General features: G+C 35.0%; 1 protein-coding gene across 2 annotated transcripts in view; it reads left to right on the top strand.

Annotated features, from left to right (window-relative positions):
- The window catches only part of LOC129247331 (protein phosphatase 1 regulatory subunit 14B), a 104,825-nt gene extending 84,517 nt beyond the window's left edge, over positions 1-20,308 (top strand). For both annotated transcript variants that reach the window (XM_054886423.1, XM_054886424.1), the window contains 4 exons: positions 13,168-13,692; positions 13,811-13,885; positions 15,979-16,020; positions 16,086-20,308. In XM_054886423.1, the coding sequence (XP_054742398.1) occupies positions 13,477-13,692; positions 13,811-13,885; positions 15,979-16,020; positions 16,086-16,127 (375 nt within the window). In that variant the 5' untranslated portion in view covers positions 13,168-13,476 and the 3' untranslated portion in view covers positions 16,128-20,308. The remainder of the gene's footprint in view (positions 1-13,167; positions 13,693-13,810; positions 13,886-15,978; positions 16,021-16,085) is intronic.
- The last annotated feature ends 7,173 nt before the right edge of the window (positions 20,309-27,481 follow it).

Below are 27,481 nucleotides of genomic sequence, written 5' to 3'. Positions count from 1 at the left end.
TACTATGATCGAAGGTTGCACAGCAATGCCGGGCAGCTCTAAATGATATTAGCGTCGTATTCAAGGTCAGCCTTGTTTGGGTTCCGGAGCACAGGGATATTGAGGGAAACTGTAAAGCCGATGAGCTAGCTAGGAAAGGTACTGCTCTACAACTGTTCAGTGACAAAAGTGTCATTGGATACCTATGGTCACGAGTAAATTAATAATTAAGAGTAACATTATCCAAGAGGCCAATAGACGAATGGAGAGATTAAGGCATATGCGTCATAGCTAGGCTACTATGGTCGCAAATAAATAAGAAACGGGCAAAGAAACTGCTTAGCCTTTCAAGAGAGGATTTCTCGTAGGTCGTGGCTTGTATAACCGGTAATTGGCTATTTGACAGGCATTCCTCGAGACTAGGAGTTTCCTCCCATGAATGTTTTAGAAGTTGTACAGATAAGGAAGAGAAAGAAACAGTTGAGTACTTCCTCTGCAATTGTCCAGCCTTAGCCAAAATCAGAGTAGGTTTTCTAGATAAATATTTTCTCAATTCTCGTATGGAACTATATGGCATGAGGATGGGACCAATCCTGCGCTTCATAAGAGCCACAAAATGGTTCCATGAAGACAAATAAATGAAGTTGCCGTATCACACAATGATGTCACAACAGACCTTACTTACTTTGTGCACATATAATTGAAAAAAAAAACCACAAAAGTGAATTTAGCAGCTTGGCTACAACGTCTTTTTGTTTTTTTTTTTTCATTTCGATTTTTTTTTTTGATAAAGATGCCATCCTCTGTCAGTTTGAATAAATAGAGAGTGGTTTAGTGTTAGTTAACATAAGTGAGTAGGTCAAACGTTAGTGCAAGCGCCCAATATTGTAGACAAAAATAACAATTGTCGAACCGTTCAAAGTTAATGAATTTCACTACAGATTTACGAATAAAAGCAAGCCGTAAAAGTACTGCAGTATTAGCTGGTGGTATGCCAAGCGGGATTTGAACCAGCATCCTTCTACTTTTCAAAACGCTTACATACATCCATTATCACCACTGCATCTAATCTCTCATGTTTTGCAACCCATTTGCTGCCTTTGTTTACCAAAATACCCACCTATCTATGTATGTATGTATGTATGTATATACTCTTATGTGCACCTTAAGTTATTGCAAACAAATACCAATTCTATGCTTTCACACGCTTCGCTTTCTCACACATACATACTTTATGGTTCGTTCACACTACGAGCTAAACCGCCTTGTTTTATTTATTTTCAATTTTTTCGCAATAGTTTCTGCATCGCATAAACAATGAATTATGTTTACACAATAAAAAGTAAGTAATGTTATGAATGCAACTACACCAAAAACCAAAAACAACAAATTATAATTGAGGGGGAGTAATAGAAGGCATAAGGAACAAGAGCGTAACACACCTAAAAAAACAATAAAATTATTCACACAATTAAATTGTAACACAAGGGCTCAGACAATAAAAAGCGTGAACAAAATCCGCAAATGTTAAAAAAAACCGCTATGCTACATGCGAGTATTACCATTATTACGAATACTCGTATTATTATTACATATTCTCTTTGTTGTTGGTGGTAATGTAGCAAAATTTGATATGTTTGGGAATTTCGTTCGACTAGACGGCATTGGCTATGCAAAGCAGCAACTAGTAACTTACAAACATACATACATATAGAATTATACATACATACATATACTCTTATAGTAAAAAATAGCGGGTAAATATTTAATGTTGGCGCTTATGTCTCTCATACCAATCAATGGCTTGTGCAAACTTCCATCAACTTAATGGGCAATCAACATTCGGTAGATCCCGGGACCGATGGTCACTAAAAATATTAAACATCAAACAATAGAAAAGTATTATACTATAATCAGTGCATTGCTGCTTAAGTTTTGAGACATGGCAACACCAGCATGGATATTTCAAATCTCACATTATCATCATAAAGTTTGCAATTTTTTATAGTAATCGTGTTTAGAATGTTTTCTCATACGAGTGCTAAGAGGATTGCCTTTTATATTTTGCGCCCAATAATTAAAGTGACTTTATTGTTCTTCAACATATTCTCCTTGGAACTCAATTAACTTCTGCATTCGCTTGAACCAATTTTCAAAGCACTTTTGACACTCAGACGTTGGAAAACTTTGGCCTCGCATTTTATTGTTGGGGAACAAAAAGAAATCATTACAAAGATGCCTAAACAACGCTGTAAGGCGAGTGACCCATTAATTTTTCGAGTGATCCAAAACTCTCTTGTGTGAGCCGATACGCGAGAGCTCGCATTGGCTTGGTGAAGAAGGATTCGCCTTCAGCAGTTTATTTTCCTGAAGTTTCTGGCAAACAAATGGTTGTGTACCACTCAGAATTGACTATTTTGAGTTTTTCTAGTGGGATTATTCCGACACTACCAGATTTCCCGAAATAACAGGCGACCATTTGCTTTGAGTTGTTTCTTCTGCCAACAACTTTTGTTGGATTAAGCTCATCTTAGAGCAGCCATACTGTACTATTACCTTTTTGTTTCCCACTCATATGCATAGATCCAAGATTCGTCATATATTACTATGTCATAGATGTGCTTCGAACGGATGTGCGGATGAATTTCTTTAGCATTTTTTTACACCAATCAACACGAGTCTGTTTTCAGGCAATTGTCAAATTATGCGGTATCTAACGAGAACAAATCGTATTGACTACCAACTTTTCATACAATATTGAATGTACGAGGATGCTAATGCTCAATAATGCCTCTATCTTGAGTTATGTCACAATGTCACAATGCAAGAGCTAAAAGATGAGATAATTCGGCACATTAACGGCATAGAACCTCAATTATGCTTCAGCGTCATCGAAAATTTAGACCATCGGATGGAGGTGTGTCGCCGAGGCCGCAGCGGCCATTTGGCCAATATTTTGTTCCATGCGTAATTGAACCATACTAATATTATCATAATAAAGAGAAATTATAATAATTTCCTAAAAAAAATGTATTTTATTTAAAATCAACACCGGCCATTGCAACTTAACCACCCTTTACAAGGATTGACTCGCTGTACAGCGATTCACAATGCCTAAATGTAATGCGGCAATGCCAAAAATTGATGTAAGTTGATCAGAATCGTAAAAAATCATTGCACGAAAATTTGAACGAGTTAATTCCATCTTTTGGGACGGATGAATTTTTCAGCTCTCTGAAAAAAGAACAAAAAAGCTCGTAAGTGAAAACGTTATATGTATGCATATTTGTGCTAAGAAATACCAAGCTTTGCTTTTAAAAATATCAAATTATAGCTCATCATACGTAGTGTTGTACAGGCACAAAATATAAAAGGCATATGAGTTGTATATATGAGCTCTTTGAGTCCCAAAAGTAGGCGTGATAAATTAATTAACCAATCACAAATCACTTAAGAGCATAACTATTATTTTTAATCCATTCAGTATTATTCAAGTATCACTTGAATTTATTTCAAAGGTATTTAACAGCCATTTGAATTTAATTCTGGTAATTAATTTTACTCACTTCCCTCAATGTTCGCCAACTTTTCTATATTCATACAGGAGTACATATGTACATATAAGTAGTCATCTTATTATTATTAAGTGTTTATTTTGCAATCAAATTTCACTTAGTTGGGCTATTTCGAAGAACACTTTACATATTTACATAGTATATATATGCAAATGTACTCGCTACAATCCTGTTGCATCTATGTGTGAATTCTGAAGCTTTACATTATCAACATATGGCCATAAGCACTTTATGTATAACAGCCTATGCAGTAAAGTCAATTGCAATTGATTGAAAATGTCTAGGCTACACTGAACAAAAAAATTAAAAGTTCGTATGTGAACCCATGGAATACTTTAACGGTTGGAACTTTTAGATTTAAAGACATGTTGGTTTAGAGACATAATTTAGACTTCTAAACTGTAGTTCAAGGTTACGATCTGCCTTAAAATGCCATGAAACATACAACAGGTAAAACAATGTTTTAAATATTACAGATTCCTTGCAAATTTAACCCTCGATATTTTCAATAATTATACGAATTTTTCAATAAATAAGACAAGTCATGTAACGATTTTGTAACGAAAACTCCCCAATGAAAATACCAGATATGACCACATTACTTCAATCCTCAGCAAACACGTCATTTCCAGGCATGCCACCAAGAACAAAACTTTTCTCAGAGTTCCCATATGGCAAGGCTCAGCCCATCTTTCAATAAATGTGTAAAAATTACCTCAACTCAAGGAACATTCATTTGTCATTGAAACATACACTTTCCGCAGGCAAAAAGAGGAGATAGGAACAATCTCTAGGTTGCTGATAGATGCCAAGATGTGAATCACTTGTACAAATGCATACTAAGTACATTTTTGATAGGTTAGGTATGTTGAACAGACGTCCCTTAAGAGAGTCTACACATTTTTAACAGGTTAAGTATGTTGAAGAGACTTCTCTTAAAAGAGTCTACACGGTGGCCACCTATACCCATTATGGTGCCTAGAATACACTTACTCAGTCTTATCGTTACACGATTCCGTCCTTTTAACGAATTCAATCAGCCGCTTCAACGAGACTGATCCTACTATGCGAATACTCGAAGAAGTAATTCTACAGAAATCTGAAACGCATTCTTCGAAGTGCCGGACATTCATCAGGAAATGACTCTTTCTTAGTATCTACAGTGCCTTCAAAAATTGTTGAGTAACTCCACACCTTGTCGCCATGTTGCGTATGTCCTTTTTTAGAGTCTCACTAAGTTCCATAGACTTCTTTTCCCGAGTGTTGGGGAAAGTGACCGTGATGTTCTAAGGGTGTTCAGATTAGCACAACTGCTATAAATTAATAACTGATCTGGCTCTCGCTGTAAGTTTTGAAAACAGGAACCCTAAAGGTGCCAGTATGCCTGGCCTTAAACCCTGCCCGAATTCTTGCCATCTGAGATTATCTCTTCCCTCACTCGACTGCTTCCTCATTCAGCCAACATCAGTTCATTTCAGTATTGATGCTGTGCTGTAAGGGAGACTCTAGGGTTGATTGACATTCTTGAATATAAATATTTTGTTTTGGTCTTTATCGAACTCCGGTCTTTTATTCCAACCAGATAGAAGACCTGTTTCGAAAAATCCAGTACCATCATGCTCATCAGCTTTGCCGCGAGCTCAATTGCATAGATCTTGGCTTCAGTAGCTCTCGGCTGCAGTAGCCTAGAAACCCGTAAGCTTCTCTCAATTCGAGTTGCTAAAAGAAGATGCTAGATTATGTTCTTAATAAAAAATTAAAACTACTTTTGCATGAATTTTGTAATGCCCTATACAACATTCCACTCATTGAAAGTGCTAATAAATTTCGATAGTTTTCTCCATATGACTACTGTAAACTATGTGCCTTAGCAATAAATATTACGATATAAAGAATGCAGAGTTGATGTTGGCCGGACCGTTAACCAGCTCTCGGCGATTTTGAAGAAATCAGCTGATTTTCTGACGTAACCAGGGTAATGACAGCGGCTTGTTTACGAAAAACTGAGATTGTGTTGGTGATATATAATACGAAAAAAATCGACGCAGCCATTCCTCACGCTATTCGTTCCCCGCCTAAACAACGACTGATTAGACGAGTATGTGAATACGTGGAAATTAGTGGGCACAACTCTGCTACCGAATTCCCTATGTCGCGGCAGTCGAATTTACTCTCACTGTTTTACTTCAGTTGACCAAGGATGCTTCATTTTTGAAAGAACATTTAAAGATAAAGGTGCAGTTGCCGACCTGTTCCGCTAACAAAACTTCGTTAGGAAATTTCACCACTTTAAACTAATTAGAATCAGTTTAGAGCCAATTGGATTTTGGTCATAAAATTTCTCATCTTCTAAGCTCATAGCTTTTGACATACTGAAAAGTAGTTCATACACCAAAGTAGTTGGTAATTAAAACTTCTACTGATCAAAAGTTGATGAACCACACAGTTTTCTTTTTTTTCAGTGTACTGGCTGTAAATCATTGACTGCCCGCCGGCTTGACTGCTTGGCTGCCCAATTTTTCTGACTCAGAAGCTAAAATGACTATTATTATGTGGTTGATGTTAGCATTGCAGTTGTTGCAGTTACGTGTAGTTGTAGAAAAATATAGCAACAAAAACAAGAGTGAATGCGTGCTAACATTAATTTGATTGAAAAGCCCATGGAAAATGCAAAGCGGCTAAAAATCGCGGAAGTTTCTGCCTGGCTTAGTACTGCAACACGCACATCTAGACCCGTATACACATACAATATGTATGTATGTGTATATGTGTGTATGTATGTTTGAAGGTATTTTTTCTTGTTTATGTGCACACGTACATCACCTGCCATGCGAAAAAATCTTAACAACAACAATGTAAGCACAGAGACCGCGTAAGCATCAAATGGAGGCGTAACAATGCGAAAAAAGCGCAACTCCGCAGGCTTGCAGCTGAATAAGTAAAAGGCAAAATGTGTGGTAAAATGAAAAAGGCAGCATAAACTAGCCATAAAAGCAGCTGCAAATAATGGGTAGGTATTTCAGCTTGCAGTACCCGGCAGGCAATGCACTCGCCGCCGCAAAGCGTGCGATATTTCGACGTTGTTGTTGGAATGTTATTTTTGGTTTTCCCATTGTTGTAGAGGCTTTGCTGCATTTTTCATGCCTATGGATTGTAGCAGCCTAGTAATTCAAATACTTCCATGCAATATGTTGTACGATGATAAGGAAGCCTATGTGGATTTTGTTACTATTTTACATAGTTTTTTGCAGTTGCATAGTTTTCTCGCTTTATTGTATTCATTGAGCTGCATTTTTGTACTGCCTGTTACGCGGCTCATAATTGGCTGTTGACGTTTTTTTTTCTCCCATCTTTTCATCATTAACATATTTTATGCGGCGCGAGTTTAACAAAAAAAAAATGTTTTTCTACTTGTTGGCATAGAAAACTCGCAACTCTTATCGATAGAAAGAGATAGGTAAGCAAAAAAAAAACAGCGATGGCGGTAAAATGTTACTAAGGCATCCAACGCGCCATTGTTGCCGTAATATCGTGGGTAACACCAGGCTACTCAAGCCTGCTACTTTGCTGATTTTTCTTGTTTTTAACCACTAATTGAGGTTACAACATGAATTTATGCAAACTGAGACATCAACGCTTCTCAGCTTGGAAATCAAAGTACACAAGCCACTCTTTCCTTGCAATTATCTGGATATTAGCAATTCACGCTGAAGGAGAGTGTGTGGCAACATGACAAACTACAAGCTAAACGCTGCCATCTATCTAGATTGTAGTCTGCTGATCGTTTTAAACGCCCACCATAAACTCAGCGCTGCTGCTGCTGTTGATTAGTAGGCTTAAGGCCACTACAAAATTTGTTCATAGAAGAAAATCAGATGAGAAAGTCAGAGGAAGAAATGTCTACATTGACGGGCAGCAATTTTCCGCAAATTAAAGTTGTGAAGGTTTCCTGGGAAATTTTGCATCACAATGGACTAGAAAATCGTTAATAGCTTGAGAGAAATTCTTTTTATCAAAGAGCCTATGGAAATATGTGGTTTCGAAACTGTAAATGCCATTGAAAAGAGTTATTAATTAAAATGTAACGGAAAATTTTAGAAAGCAAACATTATTTAACTACTAAAGGAAGTAGTCTTAATTATTTAAATAACAAACTTTATATAATACTATTTTTCTCATGAATGCACACCAAGTTGCTGACTTTTTTAACTTTTTAATTTAATATTTAATGGCAAATCTCTTGAGAAACCATTAAAAGTCAATGAACATAAATTTGATGGCGCCTAAATCTCTGGCAGGTGTTTAGAGAATAACAGCCGAAAAAGGTCTAGGTTAGCAGGCCCCATCTGTTCGCCAAGCGTTAGCAAGTGGCGAATAGGTAAAGCAACTAGTATAAATCAACATATCTTGACACCACTGGAGTAGAACTGTCTACAGTTAATGCGTTTGTAAGATAGTGAGTTATATCAGTTATATGTAAGAACTATAGCCATACTCGCTAGCTGCAAATTTTCCCCAAAAACTTTGTTGTTGCTTTCATATGCAAATTTTTCGTTTAGTTAGTCGAGCAAAAAAGTGACGAATAGAAGAGACCAAGACTGTGTTTGGCAGGCAATAGGCTGCTCCAATTGGCCAAACACTCAATTCGGACTTCTGCTATCAACAGCTGGGCGGACTGAATCAAGCGGACGACCAGAGGCAAACAAATAGACCAATAGGAAGAGTGTAGTACTCCATGCAGATGCTGCGAGTTGGTCGAGTTTAACAAAGGCGTTCCTTTCTCGGTGGGCATACCAAGTGAAGGCAAGTCCTTCTCCAACATTACTTTTGAACGCAGAGGAGACTTTCCTCTTTCTCTGCTACCACCAGCTGGTACCGCTTTGAATACTTTCACAGCCGGCGCGTTTGTATCCATTCGGGCGACATGACCCAGCCAACGAAGCCGCTGGAGCTTAATTCGCAGCGCTATGTCTATGTCGCCGTAAAGCTCATGCAGTTCATTCTTTCATCGCCTACGATACTCGCCGTCACCAATGTGCGAAGGTCCACAAATTATCCGAGGATTCTCAGAACCGTCGATCGCTTTAAGATATTTATAACTCCAAACCCCCAAGAGCTCTTCAGAACACAGCCATGTATTTAGGGAGGTAGTATTTCCTCTCTGCGCAAGCAAGTTATGGTAGAAAGCATATACAGGGTAGTCCATATAATGTTTTGTTTTTAAGTCACATGTTGTTTTGACAGTCTTAGCTTTTCTCACTGGAAATCTTGAAAGCAAGTCAGTATCATAAATCTGAAAAATTAATACCCTTACGTTTGAACAACGTCGTGAAATATTAGAAACTTGTTTTCAACCCTCAGCAGCGCGTTTATTTAATACAAATCAAAATATTATTTTCCTGCAAAGAATATTTTTAACTCGGTGGCTATGTTAACAAGCCAAAATGCCGCATCGGGGGTTCCGAAAACCGGAAGGAGTCATCGAGAAGCCGAAACATTCTCAGAGAATGAGATTTAGTTACGAATTTAACGGAGATTTAGCTAGATTTTGAAGCAGTGGCCCATTTTTTCTTTCCGTGAGGCGTGTTAAATGATTACTTGTGGCCGAAATTTTATGACATAGACAAAGTTTTGGTTTCAGCAATACTGCGCCCCATGCCACAGTCCATGTTCCATAAATAACAGGAATGTTTTCCTTTTCAAATAAACCAATAAAATATCAAAAAAATTGATTCCGGCTATTTTTTTTTTTTTTATTTTTAAAAAGAAAACACTATATGGACCACCAACATTTAAAACTCACCAAATCATTCTATATAATAATCGTTCTTGTGATACATTAATAGACTCTATAGAAGCCAAAGTAGCTGGAAATTTCAAAAGCAATAAATGAGTTTTCGGCGGCATATAAACAGGTAATTTGAGCTGTACAATATAGGACCGCATTATACACATTTCTTTAACCTAACCATAGCATAAATTTCCTACACCTAGAACAAAAGTTGTCATTTAGTAGCTGATTTCAGAGTACTGAATACTCGAAAAAAGCGCTCATAAAAAATACCTGTGTCTCCTTTTATGATTGATGATTTTACTTAGTTAATACTAATTAAAAACGATAGATTGAATAAATTATATAATATTAGAAACTGTAGGTAGCGCAAAATGCTCGATAAACTGTTTTGCTCCGCTCCAAGCTACGTTTCGTTACTGCTAGTAGCTCATAGCCATAGTCAAAAAAATTTGTAAGTGCTGTCTGTAGTTGAACTAGTAAGAAAGAACTTGGTGTCGACCGGAGCGCTACTTGTAAAATTATTTAAGTGTGCTCCGGCTATCGCTATTACTCTCGCTTCTGTTGCTTTGCTGCTACTCCTTTAAGTGTTATTTAAGCCTGTTCGTTTTTGTTTTCTTGGATACTTTTTTTGTGCGTTTTTGTGGTGCTGCATTGAAATTATAACTGATACATACATTTTGGCAGGTAAGCGCGTGATTATACGAAAACAGAGGATTGTAAAATACAGGCTAGCAAACACAATGGAAAAACCTAAAGAACTCCTTGGCTTTTACAAGTGATGAGATAATTAAAAATTAAAAATATAAAATTGAAAAAATATTGAAAATCATTGAATTATTAGCGAGTTAAACAATAACAATAAAAATTTTGATTTCTGTTGTCCGTATGTACTTTCTTTCAGAGCAGTAGTGAGAGCAAAAATGAAAACTACGACATAGCGGAGCAAATTCAATCGCTGACCCTAACGATCGATCCATAATGAATCTTAGCTGCACGAGCCAATTAAGTAATATTCCTAAAAATTTGGAATTGAAAAGCTATTATGAAACTATAAACAAAACGCGTGGCGTCCAAAAATATTTCCACTTTTTAGCAAATGTGCGAAAATGCTTATAATTTCATTACATATTTAGCTGTACGAGTACGTAAGACATATCTCGTTTGGGGCGAATACGCAAAATTTTATGCAAAGGCACTACATAGTAAAACTTTGTCAATCAAAAAAAACATAGAAAAAATTGCTATATAAGCTTATGAATGTACATACATATGTACTATGTATGCATATATGGAGATACCTTTATTGCTTACAAATTTGGTTGGCCCAATATCGTCCATCAAAGTCAATTAAGGTCAACAAGTTAAGGCAAAGAAATGTAGCAAAAGTCTGCATTGATTTGTCATTTCATCAAGCGAAAGAAATGAAGCAAATAAAGAAGGTGGCCATGCTAAAAACGTACAAAACTTTACATTTTACAAGTCCATGATTCAATTGAAGTCTACATATGTATGTATGTATTAATAGATTTGAGCTCACAGGCCTAAGGCTGCAAATTTTGATATTTTTGTTTTTTGCTTTGTCTACAAGAAAGAAGTTTATGAAGAAAAAACAAATATTTTTTTTTATTGAAGGCAAAATGCTTTCAAGAATGTGTTGAAATGAAAATGTTGTAGTAGCATAACAAACACAATACATACACATTTCGGGAGTGCTGCTGGTGCGATAGGCTTTAGTTCATTCCGGAATCTCTTTACTCTACTAACTGCGAGTATTCAGACATCTTGCTTTGCTTCTCTATTGAAAAGTTTATTAAGATAATCATGGAGGGTGAGAATTGAAAGTATCAAAAATTTTAGTAGAAGCATAGCACGAAAGTTTGTTTTGATATTGAGAAAGTACACCGTTAGAGGAAAAAATTATCAAAAATCTAGGAGAATTTTGGCGCATTTACTGTACTAAAATCTAATGAGCTACAAAACTTCATACCCAATTTTTTCGTCCCAGCGGACCGAGGAAAACAATACATCTGCCGTAAGGCATGCTTGTTGAAAGAAGCGACTAAAATCGGGCAGAAGAGGAAGGGGATTCGGCTCGAAAGGCCTCACATGTCAATGCGGCAGAGCTGTAAGGCTCATCAGGATCGAGACCAGTAAGATCCTGATTACGATATACTGGAAAATATTTCAGATTAAACAGTCTATGGGTTGGTGAAAGTATTATTCTCAGTACAAAATGACTGATAGGCTAATGCTACATTCGGCTCCGTCCCGTTAAAACTCTGGCAAGTCTTCGAGTACGTTCCTCACACGTCACCATTAAGTTGGTGATGCAGGCTCAGTTGAGCAATCCTGACTAGTTCTTGTCCTGGCTCTGATCTATATTGCCCATGTAGCGTAGATTCAGCCATTGCATGTCCTCCCTCCTTGTATAGATAAAGGTGGCGACACTTAGGGAAACTGCACTTTCGTGTGAGCACTGCGGTCTGAAGTCGAAACTCAAAAGAATTAAAGAGGAATAACAAAAAGCAAAAAGAAACATCCGAGGGAAAAATAGAAGAAGGATGGTCGAAATGTCAACGTGGATCCAGGAGCACTCATCAGAAGAAATAGCCTACCGTACTGCGTTCAAAAATGGCAAAGCTGATGATAGCTCCGCAAACACACTAACATCAGTATTCAGAGGAAGGATACCTCCAGTACCAGCATTGGAGGGCTATAGACGCGCAGTATACGCCAATCAGCATCCTTGCAGCGACAGAGCGGCTCGCCACTCCCATCCCAATATAATTTTTTTTTTTTAATTCTGATTAAAAAGTTATAAATTTTGTATGAACATTTGTCGAATTTTTATAAATCTTATGCGAAGTTTTAAACTTTAGTTTATACTCTTATGATATTTATTGTTGAATGAACCAAGGTGAATCTATTAAAGGTGGTGTTGGTAAATCAGCTGACTTGTTTTTTTTCTTTCGCCGTGTCCATGTGGCTGTCAGCTCAGAATGAAACAAGGCGAATTCATTATTTGTTTTCTAGTTTCTCAATACTTTGCTTTGACAATCAAACGTACAGAACATTGTTGCTGGCCTAGTGCCACCACCTTTAATGAATGCGCCTTGAAATGAACTATATTTTCATAACAAATTTAAGAGAATAAAAAAAAAAAACAAAAAAAAAGTAGTCAAAACCAATGAAAATATCGCGCTGCTAATTAGGTGCGCATTATCGTCATATGTTGCTCTCTTGAAAATGCCTTAGAATCTGCAAAAAAGTACACCTTTATGATTCAATTTGCAATTATTGCTTTTCACAATAGTTTCTTATTTCCACATGCACGTTTTGTTCCCATGTAAAAGTCCTGCTGAATTAGTCATCACCACTATGCGTTCACTGGATATTTGAAAAAACATGAAAGTGCTACCAAGCAGAAAAACAAATGGTCTGCCATCAAAACCACAAAGTGATCGCATTGACCGATACGTATGCCGTTGTGGAATACCAAATGTACTGAGTCACGTGACCACACAAAAGAAAACAACTGGTTTATGGAAATCTGCGACATGCATACAATTATAAATGTAGCCGCGTGGAAGGCAAACGCATAAACATATTCAGCTAAAAAACATAGCATAAGCCACCGACTGAGATGCCTTCCTAACCAGTTAATGACACACTCATCAAGAGCGTGAATTCCGGGATTTGTATAATAATTGTAAAAGTTGCAATAATTATTTCATTAACTTCAAATTAAGTTTAATAAAAAACCGAACAAAAATGGTGAGCTGTTAATTTAATTAATTTTTCTTCTTAATTTTTTTGCAGTTTGGCAATTAATTGAAAGTAAAAGAAGCAGGAAAGTCTGAAGAAAAACAAAGGCATTATCAAACAAAATATCAATCAACCGCCCACAGTAATTAAATTGACATAGAAGGCTGACAGAGTTGAACTGAGAAAAATATAATAAAACCCAAAACTAAATACAATTGAACTCAATTCGCTTTATTTTGAAGCCAAATCCAAGCGACAAAGTCCAGCAGCTGGTACGACAACGTCACAGCATATCAAACTCTACGCTAAAAGACAGTAGGAGGTAAAAAAAAATCGTTGAAAACACAAACACACACACACAAAATGCAGTGCGGCCTAGAACAAATGAACGATTGCGAACGTTCGCCGAACCGGACCAATCTGCGCGTCAATTTCAATGAGAAGGGTGCTGAGGTGAAGGAACGACGCGAAAAGTTCCTCACCGCCAAGTATGGATCACATCAGATGAGCCTGATACGTAAGCGTTTGGCGGTTGAGATGTGGTTGTACGATGAACTGCAGAAACTCTTTGATCCACCGGTAAGTTGAGAGCACATAGAGGAAAGAGAGTGAGCAACAGTGCAGATGGTCACTTGTGTTATGATGTTGCTAACAACAATTATTATGGTTAATTTTCATGTTTTTATTGATGTTGCAGAGTGAGGCTATCGATGTGGATATTGATGAAATTCTAGATATGGACACTGACGACATAAGGAGATCTCATTTGATTGTAAGTTGATAAACTTTTGCCAAAGGGGTTTGCAATTTGCTACGTATAATTTTCACCCCAAAGAACTTTTACTGTATATTTTATACACTTTTCATGTTCACTTTTTGCAATTTTTTGCATTAGATTAGATTTATTTTTTAATTAGCTTTTAAATGTGCATCATAGATTAAGTCTTTTAATTGGTTTCTTATCTCATTGTATAATTTTACAATTAGAATTATTTCATTTTTCTTATTCAGTATCACATATTTCAAATAAAATAGTTAAAATTTAGTATGCAATAAGTTAAAACCAAACAGGATGCTTAATAGAATTAAATATGGGATCGAAGCTAAGGTTAATTGAACGTACTTAACCCTTCGTTTGGTACATGGGTCTAGCGGGATCTTTTTCGAATTTAATTGTGAATATATTAAAATATACAGAGTACACCAAATAAGACCCTCCAATAGGGTATTGTAATCGTTGCTGATCTTGTGGTAGCAGTGCTTATCTAATTTAAATTTTAAGACTTAAAACAGCTTTAAAGTTCTCCATAATGTTGTTCGGTTAATGCCCAACTGGAACGGCCGGAACGACGACGAGTTGAGACAGATGGATAATTTTGGAAATTAGCTGCACATCTTCCAAGCTGTCTACAACGCTAATATTTCGATGAGCCACTCTTCCAGAACAGTTAGCCACTAAACTTCGCTCCTCAAAGCTTATGAGGGCTGAAGGAGCTGATCTTGAATTTAAATCGTGAATTTAGCGATATTTCGATACATCATCACAATTAATTGTTGAAGAGAATCGAAAAAGTGGATCAATTTATGCTTTAATATGTACTGTAGGTGATATATGGGCTGAAAAGTCTCAGACCTAACAAAGAAAACACGTTTTTTTAGCTTTATTCATCGACGTAATTTCCATCAACAACAACGCAATCATTCCAGTGCCGCTCTAACATTTCAATACCACTTTTGTGGAATGTTTTATCTTTTGCCACAAAATAGGCCTCCGTTTCAGCGATAACCTCGAGTGAAATTTCTTACCAACGAGCAATTTTTTAGGTCTGCGAACAGCCAGTAGTCGCTAGGAGCCAAATCTGACGAATACTGGGGGTGTGGGATCAATTAAAAGTTCATTTCATGCAGTTTTGTCATTGTTTTGATTGACTTGTGAGACAGTGCGTTGTCTTGATGAAACAAAGCAGTGAGCAAACGCGGCACCTACTTTGAACAGAGCTTTCTCATAGTCAAACGCTCATGCAATATAAAGCCAACAACTTATATTGATATCTTTACGATGTCAGCTAACTCACCCAACTTCACTTTTCGATTATTCAAAACGATTTTGTGTATTTTTTTATGTTTTCTGATATTACCGCCTCATTTGGATGTCCACTGCGTTGTGCATCATCGGTGTCTCTACGACCACGCTTGAAGTCAGCAAACCATCGTTTTATTGTTGTTTCTGATGGAGCGGAGTCCCCCTAACACTTTCCATGCCATTGTTTTGCTTGAACGGTATTTTTTCCCATCAAGAAACAGTGTGAAATAAAACACGAAATTCTTTTTGATCCATTGTTTTAAAAATAACAAAAGTAGTGTCACTCTTAGCATAAAAACTCACGAAATAATGAATAGAATATCATGAAATTTTAACAGCTGTCTTTTTAAGGTTAGTATTAACTGAAAAAGATATGCTATAAACCTATATGTTAGTCCCGGGACTTTTCAGTCCATGTGTTGTTGATCAAAAATTTACCAGAATTCAATTGTAATTACAAAAAGAAAGAAAAGCGCAGTTATGTTAGAAAATAAAAAAAGTGTTTGTTTTTAATATTGGTTATATTAGGCACTTAACTGAGCTATCTTCATGAAATTTTAAGCATTTTTTTTATAAAAAAAAAAACAAAACATTTTTAACTTGTATCTTCCATACAAACCGTATAAGAGTCAGGTCAGACTCATTGGATGAGAATGCGTCTGTCGCAATATTGGCCAAACAGAGGGTTAAATGAATCACCTATTTTGTACATATTTCATTTTGCACATATTTTGCATTACACCTTTTTATAACTATTGCCTAAATTTTCGTTTCTCTTTTAGCGGCTACTGTCAGTCTGCAAGCGCCCGCAATCCGACATATCCGTAAGTTGTGTATATTTAAAATTATTTTAATAAAACAAATGTTTTAATTCCGTATTCTTCCACAGAAATTCATTAGTGATTTACTTGATCGTGCAAAAACGCTGTAAATTAGCTGCGCTGGCGCATTTGTTACTTTATTTTTATGTTTAATACAAAGAAAAACAAAAAACAAATATATAATATATTTTTTCTAAGTTTAGTTAAAGAGCTAACTTTTTGAACGTAAGTTGAGTTTTGTTAATAATTAAATTTTTGAAAATTCTGCATAAATGTTCGATAAATCGATTTTAATTTAATTTAATTTAATTTATTACTAAAATATATCATATGAAAAAAACTTGCATAATATTTTATACCACGACGCATATAATACACACATACAAACATTAGCTTGTAATCAGTTATTTAGAAAAAACACACAGAAAGATATAAAAAAAATGTGTAGTATAACCAAAAAATATTCACTCAAATGCAAATATCTGTAGCTAAGTAAAATACAAAAACTCAAAGCAGAATTATAATCGCAGTAAAGTTAAGTTAATGTAAAAGATGACTAAACGCATGACAAAAAACGACAAAAAGTTAAGTAAACCAAAAAAGATGTATAAAAATAAAATTTAAACGAAAGTAAAAAGATAAATAAATTTTATAGCACCCAAAAACTCAAGTCTTCAGGAGTTTGTATGTTTGTATTTGCAAATACGATTAAAATGTTGAAAATGAATTGCAAACACTGAGAAAAAAACAAAAGTTCACTATCATCAAATCATCTCGCAAGATTCATATAAAATGTATGCTAGTAAATTGTAAAGGTTTTGAAACTATGTATTTTTGTGCGCAAATTTTAAAATACAAAGAAGATGGCAAGCACTCAGTTATAACTTTGAATTATTGAAAAAAATACCAGTATTTATTTTTCCGCTATTTTTCAATTCATAAAAGCCGAAGCATTTCCAGGCCACCTTTACAATAAATAAAACAAAAAACAATTATACAAAATCTTTTTGAACCTCAATAAAAACTGCCCTTTATAAACCACCAATTTTTCAAGAATAGATTATACTCCAACTCTCAAATACTTATAGTTTTCAAAACCAACTTTAGAAACGTGCTATCCAGTTGTATTTCACATACATATATTCATGCCACATTGGCAAACAGAATTAGTTCTGGTAGTTTTTGAAGATCAAATATATACAAGATGTATGTATATTATTTGAGGTTAGATTTCAAAGGATCTGCAATTGAGTGTTGGTAATTTGAAGCAATCTAACGTAGTGTTTATCCAACTTATACGAATTCATTGCACAGAATTTTCATAGGGATATTTTACAATCTACATATTTGTATGTAATTGCTTAGTAAGTTTATGTAATGTATTATAATTTTTCCCATTTATTAATTATTGTGAAAAATATGGGTGAACGAAAATTTGTAAAGTAGAGTTGATCACCAAAATATATAAGAAAGCTCAGGTTCACTGCCAAATGATGTATGTATATATAAAAGGAATACATATAAAAATGAGTTATGTAGGTGTGTGAAATAAATAAAACGAAAATAATGTTTGAATAAATTGAATGTCGATAAAAGTTGTAGACTTGCAATGTGTGCAGTTGTTTTTATTTCTTTGCCTTTGAGATATAAAAATATGAAGTATAAAAAATTGCTTTGTGTTTGTAGTTTGTAAGTTGGATGTGCAAAAATGCTTTGTAAATGTTAAAAACCGATCAAAATAAATGCAAGCTTAACACAATTAATACAGACAATGAAAGCAAAATGTTTCGAACTGTGTAAGATTACAGCTGATGGCTTGTGAACTGATTTTTATTTCAATTTTAATTAATTTGCCATAAAATGCACTTAAATTGAATGTTTAATTTAATTTCATCAAATTTTTAGATTTGTAAATCTATTTTTGTAGAATACATATTCATACTGATCAAAAATTATGTAAGTAGATTCACACAAGATTAAGAAAAAACTGCAACCCACTCACTTTTTAGATCATCAATCTTTGCTATTAGCATCGACTTCCTCTATTTACCTTTGCGCATATCGCCCGCATATCCAGAAACGGAATAACTATTATGGAAAGTGTGTACTATACATCGTTTACCTACTACTCTTTCATTAAAATACAATATTTCAATTAGTTAAAGTTCAATCAAACGCAACGCAGTGATTCATATAACCGTTCATGCACTATACCTATATGAACCAACAATGAGAACACCAACACTTTGTTGTTGTTGTTTTTTTTTTTCAATTTTTAGCAGACACGACAGAGTAGCAAATTCTTGCAAGCGTTAATATACGTAAACTCAACTGAAGATATTTATGCTTCAAACGAACACATTATTTCACCAACTCTTTTTCAATAGACTAAACACAAATTAACCGAAATTTAATATGGCAAAAGTTAAATTCACTTGAACGAATTTATTTCCGCAAAAAGCGACGCGTAATGGCGGGCCGAACAATGCATTTCCGTGCGTTACGGCGATTTGAAATACGAATAACACAGAGTGGTCAAAAAGCATTAAATTCTCAGAAGAAAAGAAAATATAGGAATAGTTTATAAATACATATTTCCATTACACGAAATTTCAATGAACAATTATCTAAATTAATAAAATAAATATTATATCATACACAACGTGTTGGCAGACCTTTTGTGTTTACTCCTGTCTATTGGCTGAGTAACTGTGATGCATACTCGTACAGCAAAGTATCCAGATCAATTGTCACAACACCACAACTCAGCTTTGTTTGTTTTAATTCAATCACGTTGTGATCTTACATATTTGCGAACTTCTGCTAGGCCACAGTTGATTTTTTGAAACTTTAAAAATTTAATTTTTTTCACAAATACCTAAATTTTGCTAATAATATTTTTAAAATATGTTACACTTTATATACATATAATAAAGATGGATTAATATACAATTAGTCGTACAGCCGCATGTTGCAATATACTTAATATATACTTACATACATACATTCATAAACATAAACATGCATATATGGAAATAATAATTAATTAAATACATACATATATTTGTAAGAAAGCTTAGAGGTACACCAAAAAAGCATAAGGATACATATTTTTTTTGCGGGATTTAAAGCTACATTCATAACGAATATCATATTTGAACTTTGCTATTGTACAGTTACGGTGAATTGATGTAAGTGTGCTCGTAGATTAATACAATCGAAATTAAAATGAGTATAAAGGAGTTCATTAACTCTAGTTGCAGATTTACTACCTGTAAAAGTGGATGCAAATAAGCGTTTTTAGTCATTGCAAGGCATACATACGAAGGCAATGTTAATGTATTTGTATATAAAGCGAAAATATGCCCCACAAAATTTGAAGTAAGACTTTTGGCGTTTTTCAAAGCTTTAATGTAATTGAATTACCCGCTTTTAATAAGCTCCAACACATTACCTTTATTCAATTCAGTTACGCTATGCTAATTTGGCCACAAATGCATGCATGGATGCCGGTTAAATTAAAACGCATTAAGAAAGGGTTACAGTAGCATCGAAATAACATTGCCGTTTTTTATAAAACTCTTAAATATATTCTTGCTCATAAAAAAGCTATCTCAACAACAAACACCACTTAAAAAACTATAAATGCTATCCTACAGCTAAAATAAAATACCAACTAGCACTTGAAACAATTTTCAGCAGGCCACTTTACTTCTCGACCTACAAACTTGACTTAACTTAACTTATAGCTATTGTAAGCCATCATGATTCATAGAAACTTTAATGCAAAATAAGCCAAATAAAATAAGACAAATATGGAAGAAAACAAAAAATAGTTGAAGATCAAAGTAATGGCTCATAAGTTTACCAGAGGTACTTATAACGTGGAGATACTCATATATGTAGTAGTTACGAATGGAAAAAAAAGTATTTTCTCTTTCACATCTCAAATTATGTACTTTGCTGTAACTAATAAGCACAGATTCAAAACTCACCAGCCCATCAAAGTATTCACAAATAAAAACATATAAATAAAAAGCATATTTAAAGCAAAAAACTGCACGCATAATTTTTAATTAAACCACAAAATCTATAAAACCAAAACTCACTTATCCTCAAACACTCTTAAGTACATACATACATAGTACGATAGGTTTATATTGAAATAAACATACGTATAATCATAGAGCAGAGCAAATGAAAAACGAATATAAAATAAGGTACGTCATAAGGATGAAACTTTGTAATTGCTAGGTAATTTGAGAAATTAAACATTAAATGCTTTGACAAATGTGTGGTTTTAACATTATTTAAAAAGAAAAAAACGAAAACAAAGGTGAGTATAAATTCTTGAATGAAATCTAATGTTATTTCTTCACGGCCACAAAATGCCGGAACGATTTTCATAACAATTGCTGTGTTTTGGTATTCTTATGAAAGCTCAAAAACTCAAAAGCCCAACCCATCTCAATTGAGAGAAAAACTGTGAGCATCATACAAGAGATCACAAACGAGCATAGCTGTTGAAAAGCAAACAGAAAAAGTGATAAATGTATGCCGCACTGTATGTGCGCAGGGATCAATCTAACAAGAAACTTCCACCTGGAGGATATTTGTAAAACTATCCATTAGTACTGGCAGCTTTGTTTAGGCACCAAACATGCCAGCGCCCATGCTGTCGGATATTTTCGAGCCAACTATGTACCAAGGCAGTGAGTTAGATAAGTGGGAGCTGCAGGTGCAAAAATTTCATATTGTAGTAGGAAATCACCTTCGCTTTTCCAAAATCTTGGCTAGCCATGTTTGACAAAATTTCATCTATGTATTTACCAAGGCATATTCAGACATGGCAGTAGACCAACAAAGATTGTTGATTGTTAATTTGATTATCAAAGAAAAGTATAGGCAAAGTAGAAAACAAAGAATGAATTCGCCTTGTTTCACTCTGGGCTGACAGTCAAATGGACACAACGAAAGAAAAAATAAATAAATCAGGTGATTTACCGATATCGCCTTTAAGGGATTAGGGGTAGTCAGAGGCCCGAAAAAATGATGATTTTCACGAATTTTTTTTTTGCTACTTAATTAATTTATTTAACAAAAATAAAAACATAGCATAAAAACACCATGTTTTAACTTGACTTCACCAAAATTTCAAAAAAAAAAGTAATAATTGCAAAAGTTATCGCTGTTTGTGTGAAGCCCGTTTCTCCAGAAGTCCCTTGCGGTGAACATCACAAGTCCTTGCAGATTCATCAATCGGACAAGAAAAATTAGTTTTATTAATAGATAATCTTGTGCCTGATCGAAGCTTTTTTTTCAAAATGAACAAAATGGCGGCCTCAGAAAATTTTTTCCAGATTTTAGAAGAAAAAACCAACAGTTAATTGTTAAAAAAAAATCGAAATTTTTGAAAAAAAAAATCCTTCGATCAGGCACAAGTTTTTTATGTTTTTCAAAAGCTGTATAAATTTTATTGAAATCTACGTAGCGGTTTTTAAGTTACAGTGTTCACCAGTTTGAAAAACATAGTTTTGAGAAAAACGCATTTAAAGTTTTGCTATCGGCTCCGGAGCGGCCGAGCGCCCTTTGTTAATTGTTGAATAACTTGAAAAGTATTTGTCGGATTCACTTCAAATTTTTACACAATATTTTTAAAACATTATACTTTAAGAAAATGCAAAAAAACGAAAATCGATTTTTTGAAAATTCTGACTACCCCTAACCCCTTAATAGATTCGCCTTTGTATTTACCGGTTGATATTTAATTTTGTTAATTTCATTTTCATTAGCATATTTTCTAAATTTTTAAATAAACGTATTTTTATCCAATTTTTCAAAGGTACTAGCGTACCCTCGCCCGCTTCGCTAGACGATAAATTCAATGATTTGCTGAAAGAGAATAAAATTAATACGAAACAAAGCAAATTCTTTGATACAATTTCATTCGAACTTTATTGTAACACTTTTTGGTAGACAACGTTTTTGGTTTTTTCATCTTTCGCGTAAATAATGACGATGGTTTGCCAACTCGTGAGCAAACTACATACAATTGTCCATGAGAAAAAATTGGGTATTCTAAATTAATACCGCACATTTGTAGAGACTGTCTTTGCGCCTTATTAATTCTCATAGCGAAGGCAAGGCGAATAGGGAACTGCAAACGTTTCGAATGGTAAATCGGCCGGAATCAGTGGAATTCAGGGTATCGAAATGTCTTCTCCTTTGTACTTCCCTTTCAAAATTGTTGCTTCGATAACGTTACCCATTAGCTTCTTCACAGCGAGTCTGGTACCGTTGCAAAGTCGTGGCACATTACTATTGCGCAGCATAATAATCGGTGCTCCAATTTTTAATCGTAAATTATGAGGTGGTAAGCCTGGCAAATCGAGTGAGTTTAAGAATTCAGTTGGATAATTTACAACCTCATCTTGATCAGTAATAGTGTCCATTGACTTATACGCAACTATGTCACCAGGTATTTGATCTAAAATAGCTGAATTTATATCATTGACGTCCTTATTTTTCCCAGCTAAAATTGCTCTTTCGCTGAGTCAATCATGGTTTTTGTAATGTTGAACTATGTTTGGAAATACACTCTGTATCAATGCCTCTTTAGACTGTGCAAAAGTGCAGAAATTGTTAGGCAATGTTATCATTCCTGTTGTTTTTGAAAAAAGGTTTATTTTTTTTGGTTAAAAAGTGTTTTTTGAAGTTTTGAAAAACACTTCGCTCTAACAAATTTCTTCTCAGTTAATTGTTGAAAATTAAATATTTTGAAAAAACTATTTTTTTTTTAATTTAACGTTTTTGAGAAAATTCTGTTCTTGAAAAAATTTCATACTTTTGTAAAAGTTTAAATTGATTTGTTAAAAAAGATTTTTTTCCGCTTTGAAAAACACCCCCTCGAAAAAATGTATTCTCTATTAATAGTGGAATATGAAATGCTTTGAAAGCACCATTTTTTTTTTAAATTTTGTTTGGTTTTCAGAAAATTTTGTTTTGAAAAAATTTCATACCATTGAAAAAGTTTTATTTTATTTTATTTGTTTAAAATTTTTGAAATTTTTTTTTTTTGTAATTTTAGAAAAACACCTCTTCGTAGAAATTTCTTTTATCTTTTTGAGGAAAATTTGGTTTTGAAAAAATTTCATGCTTTCGAAATTTTTTTATTTTACTTTATTTCTTCAAAATTTTTGAAAACAATTTTTTTATAATTTTCGAAAAACACCCCTTTGAAAAAATGTTTTCTATGTGTCATAGTGGTATTCCATTAACTTTTAGGATTATAGTCAAATACTTACAAATATCTACGCTTTCACAAATAGCAACAATAAACAAATTTCCTCAAAACCAAAAAATTTACTTTTTTTCTAAAAAAAATTCTAAACAAACAACGTAATAAATTTAGAATTTTGTGTTCACGAAAAAACAGTATTGTTTTTATTGTATTAACTGAAAACCAAAATGTTGCAAAAAATCAAAACAAAACTAAATTATTTTTTTGTGTTCATTTGGTCCATATGTTCCATAAAAAGTTGATATGGTAAATAATATGCAGGGTCTGATACACGCAAATTTCCATTGACCATTATAGTGACAAAATTATCGATCACCAATTCCAATAGGATTTCAAAATCAGAGTTGGAATGAGTTGTTGTGTGGTGTACTTCTGAAAAAATGAGAAATAAACAAAATAAATCTAAAAATTCGAATTCTAACTTTATCTTGTGTATGTTCTTATTACCTTTGAATTTTTCCAATGAAGCACCATTCATTTTAAATTTTCCAAGAATTTTTTTTATCATTTCGCGTTTCTTTCCTTTTTCATTCGATTCCAATATTTGTTCATAGCCGAAAACAGCGTTTGCAAACGCATTCATTTCCATATATAATTGGTCAAAGAAAGCATTGCTCAATTGAATTGAAACATTATTTTCATAAATACTTAGGACCTTAACTAATGCACCTTGGTACATACCTAACGCAGATATTCATCGCGACCTTGACATCGATACTATTGATGAAACAATACAAAGCGCTAGCAGAAGACACATAAATAGACTATTAACGCATACAAATCCTATGATGAGAAGACTACCAAATAAAGAAAAATCTACCCAAAGTCGGCTTAACCGTCAAACACCAACAGATCTTGCAAAATCCTTGTAATCAATTGTCAACTAATCGTATATGTCATTGTTTGTTAACCACTTGTTTTTAAATAATATGTATATATTTCTTCAAAATGAGCTTGGGGGCATTGGCCCTTCAATATCACTCTCATTCCATCTTTTTGTAAATCAAATTACTTATTGTCTAACGACAGGTGTAATACTTTATGGAAGAAATAAAAAAAAAAAAAATTTTCATTCGAATCATTTGAAATTTCTGTATACAATAACGAAAAATTCAAAAAAAGTTGTACACATAAAATGAATGTCGATTCGAAACTTACTTTAATCTAAGAATCGAGCAAGTTTTGTTTTGTACAATATTTTGTTTTTTTCTTTTTTTTTTTATATGAAGAAAATATTTAAAAGAAATTTTTTTTTGCTAAAAACCTTCCCTTAGTGGATCCCTATAATATGAAAAGAGAACGAATAAAAACTACCGTTGTATGGAAATTGGGCATGCTAGCTAACCAATTTCAACAAATTTTAAATGTATGTGAGTCAAACTTCAATCTCCACCTCAATTTTTACCCGATTTCATGCAACGAATACAAAATTAGTGCTTAAAAATTGCAATGAATTTATTTATGCTGCGAATACCATCGTGGAGGATGGTTCCGTGTATAGAAGTCGACGGAAGTGGGGAAAATCTCTGATCGTATTCTCCTGGGAGGGCTTGGGACGATTCTTCGGCATATAGTACACGTAGCTCACAACAACAGGTATCCTCTGGGTAGCTTCCGAACACCCGTTTGGAAGCAAGCTAATGTGAGAAGGGAAAATAGTCCAGGAACTCTGATTGTGCTCTAGATTTGAAACCTGCCACTTAAAAAAAAACTCCTATTGAAAGTAAAAACAGCGCCTCGGATGAGAACCTCCAACTTTAACGATGACAACGGCAAGCGAACTGTATGTATGTAAAGGGTGATTCTTTAAGAGCTATAGGAAAGTTTTTCAAAGAAACACACGTAAAATTCAGAAAAATTCATGAAATTTTTATTTAAATCGATAGTACAGTCCATATAATTTAATGTTTCAAGATTATTTCATGCAAATGTTGACCGCGACTGCGCTTCAAATGGTCCATCCGCTTCCAATCGGTCCAATTTTGGCATACTCTTTCCAATTTGGCGTTATCTCACATATAAATGCTTTAATGTTGTCTTCGAATGCGTTAATTGAAGCAGGCTTGTCTGAATAGACATGAGCTTTAACATAGCCCCACAAAAAATAATCTAAAGGCGTTATATCGCACAATCTGGGTGGCCAATTGACAGGTCCCGAACGTGAAATAAAATGTTCATCGAACTCGCCTCTCAACAAGTCCATTATTACGCGTGGTGTGTGGCATGTGGCACCGTCTTGCTGAAACCAAATGTCATGCAAGTCAAGCTCTTGCATTTTGGGCAAAAAAAAGTTGGATATCATTTCACGGTAGCGCTCACCATTCACAGTTACGTTACGATTCGCAGCATCTTTGAAGAAGTACGGTCCAATGTTACCTCCAGCCCATAAACGGCACCAAACTGTGACCTTTTTTGGATACATTGGAAGCTCTTGCAATTCTTCTGGCTGATCTTCACTCTAAAATCGACAATTCTGCTTATTTACGTACCCATTGATCTAAAAATGAGCTTCGTTGCTGAACACAATTTTTCGATAAAAAAGTGGATCTTAAACTTTCTTAACAGAACACGCATTTTTTAAATAAAATTCAATGATTTGCAAGCGTTGTTCGTTTGTAAGACGATTTATGGTTAAATTATAGACCAAACTGAAGATGTTTGACAGTGAAAAAAACACAAAACATGCGCCAGCTGTTTAAACCAACTGTTTAAAAAGATAATAGCTAAAATATCACCCGTTATAATTGGCGCGTACACCCTTTTTGGGTGTTTGCCCGAGCTCCTCCTCCTATTTGTGGTGTGCGTCTTGATGTTGTTCCAGAAATGGAGGGACCTACAGTTTTAAGCCGACTCCGAACGGCAGATATTTTTATGAGGAGCTTTTTCATGGCAGAAATACACTCGGAGGTTTGCCATTTCCTGCCGAGGGGTGACCGCTATTAGAAAAATGTTTTTCTTAATTTTGCTTTCACCGAGATTCGAACCAACGACCTCTCTGTGAATTCCGAATGGTAATCACGCACCAACCCATTCGGCTACGGCGGCAAGCGAACTAAGGACAATAAATTGACAGTATGCCCCTGGAATGTCTAGCACTTTAATGGGGAAGGTGCCTTTGACCGGCTGGTTGATGTCCTGGTCACCGCCGTTCAAGAGATGCAGTGGACGGGACAAAGCAAAAAGACGATTGGACCACTCCTACAACTGCCATGTAAAGGAGCGCAAATTGAGTGTCCGACTTGTGGTGGTCTGCAACACCAGATTCCAGCACAAGGGAATTCATTAAGCTAAAATCATACGCCTAACTACGCAAAGAGTATTAGACATCGAAATGCTGCAATCGCAGCAGATAGAGAGCACAACGAGACGACATGTACGAGCAATGGAGCCACATTTCTCGTTCCCTGCGTATCGCCGCCTAAGAAAAAAATCGGATTTCGACTAGCCTCGAAAAAATAATTGGTACGATGAAGAACGTGACTCTGTACGGAGACCGACGGTGCGCAATACGAGCCTTGTGGGTCCGCTAACGGGAGTTGAGAAAGAAAAAGAGACGTATAATCCAAAAGAATCCGTAATACGTAAGTGTATAGAATTTGAGACTCTGGCCGATAAGAAAAACGTCTGGATATCCTGCCAGAAAGTTAGGTGGCATACAAAAGATTTAAAGACGCGTGCGTTTCCCTGTAGCACACAAAGACGGCAATCTGGTGGCCGACGGTCAGACCAAACTAAAGCTATTAATGGAACACTGCTCACATTTGCAGTGGATGCCTCAAAGAAGATGGAGATTTCGATTCCCCAATCATTAGCGACGGGACTGTTGTTCAGTTATCCGACCATGACGGACTGTCGACTGCGCTATCTAAGCATTACAGGGAGGAACTGTGTATGTGTGGAAGTATGTATCTGCTCATATCTCAAAATTTGGTCGGATGAATGCATACCTGCCGATTACAATTTAAATGGGTTTTACTAGACAGGGCTAGTATACTGAGCAGTTCCTGCTCGGATGTTATCGTAGGTCTCATCCCTGCAGACACCTGCTTGAGCCCGAGCCGCCTCCTAGACTACGCTGGCGAAATCCAGGACAAGACTGACCGTAACCTACTGGACCGGACAGTATTTAGACAGTCTATAAACGACATTCACCGGGAGACCGTT

Source organism: Anastrepha obliqua, chromosome 5, assembly GCF_027943255.1.
Source record: "Anastrepha obliqua isolate idAnaObli1 chromosome 5, idAnaObli1_1.0, whole genome shotgun sequence".
Lineage (NCBI taxonomy): Eukaryota > Metazoa > Arthropoda > Insecta > Diptera > Tephritidae > Anastrepha > Anastrepha obliqua.
The sequence above is the reverse complement of the archived record's forward strand: the minus strand, read 5'-3'. Positions and strand labels throughout refer to the sequence as shown.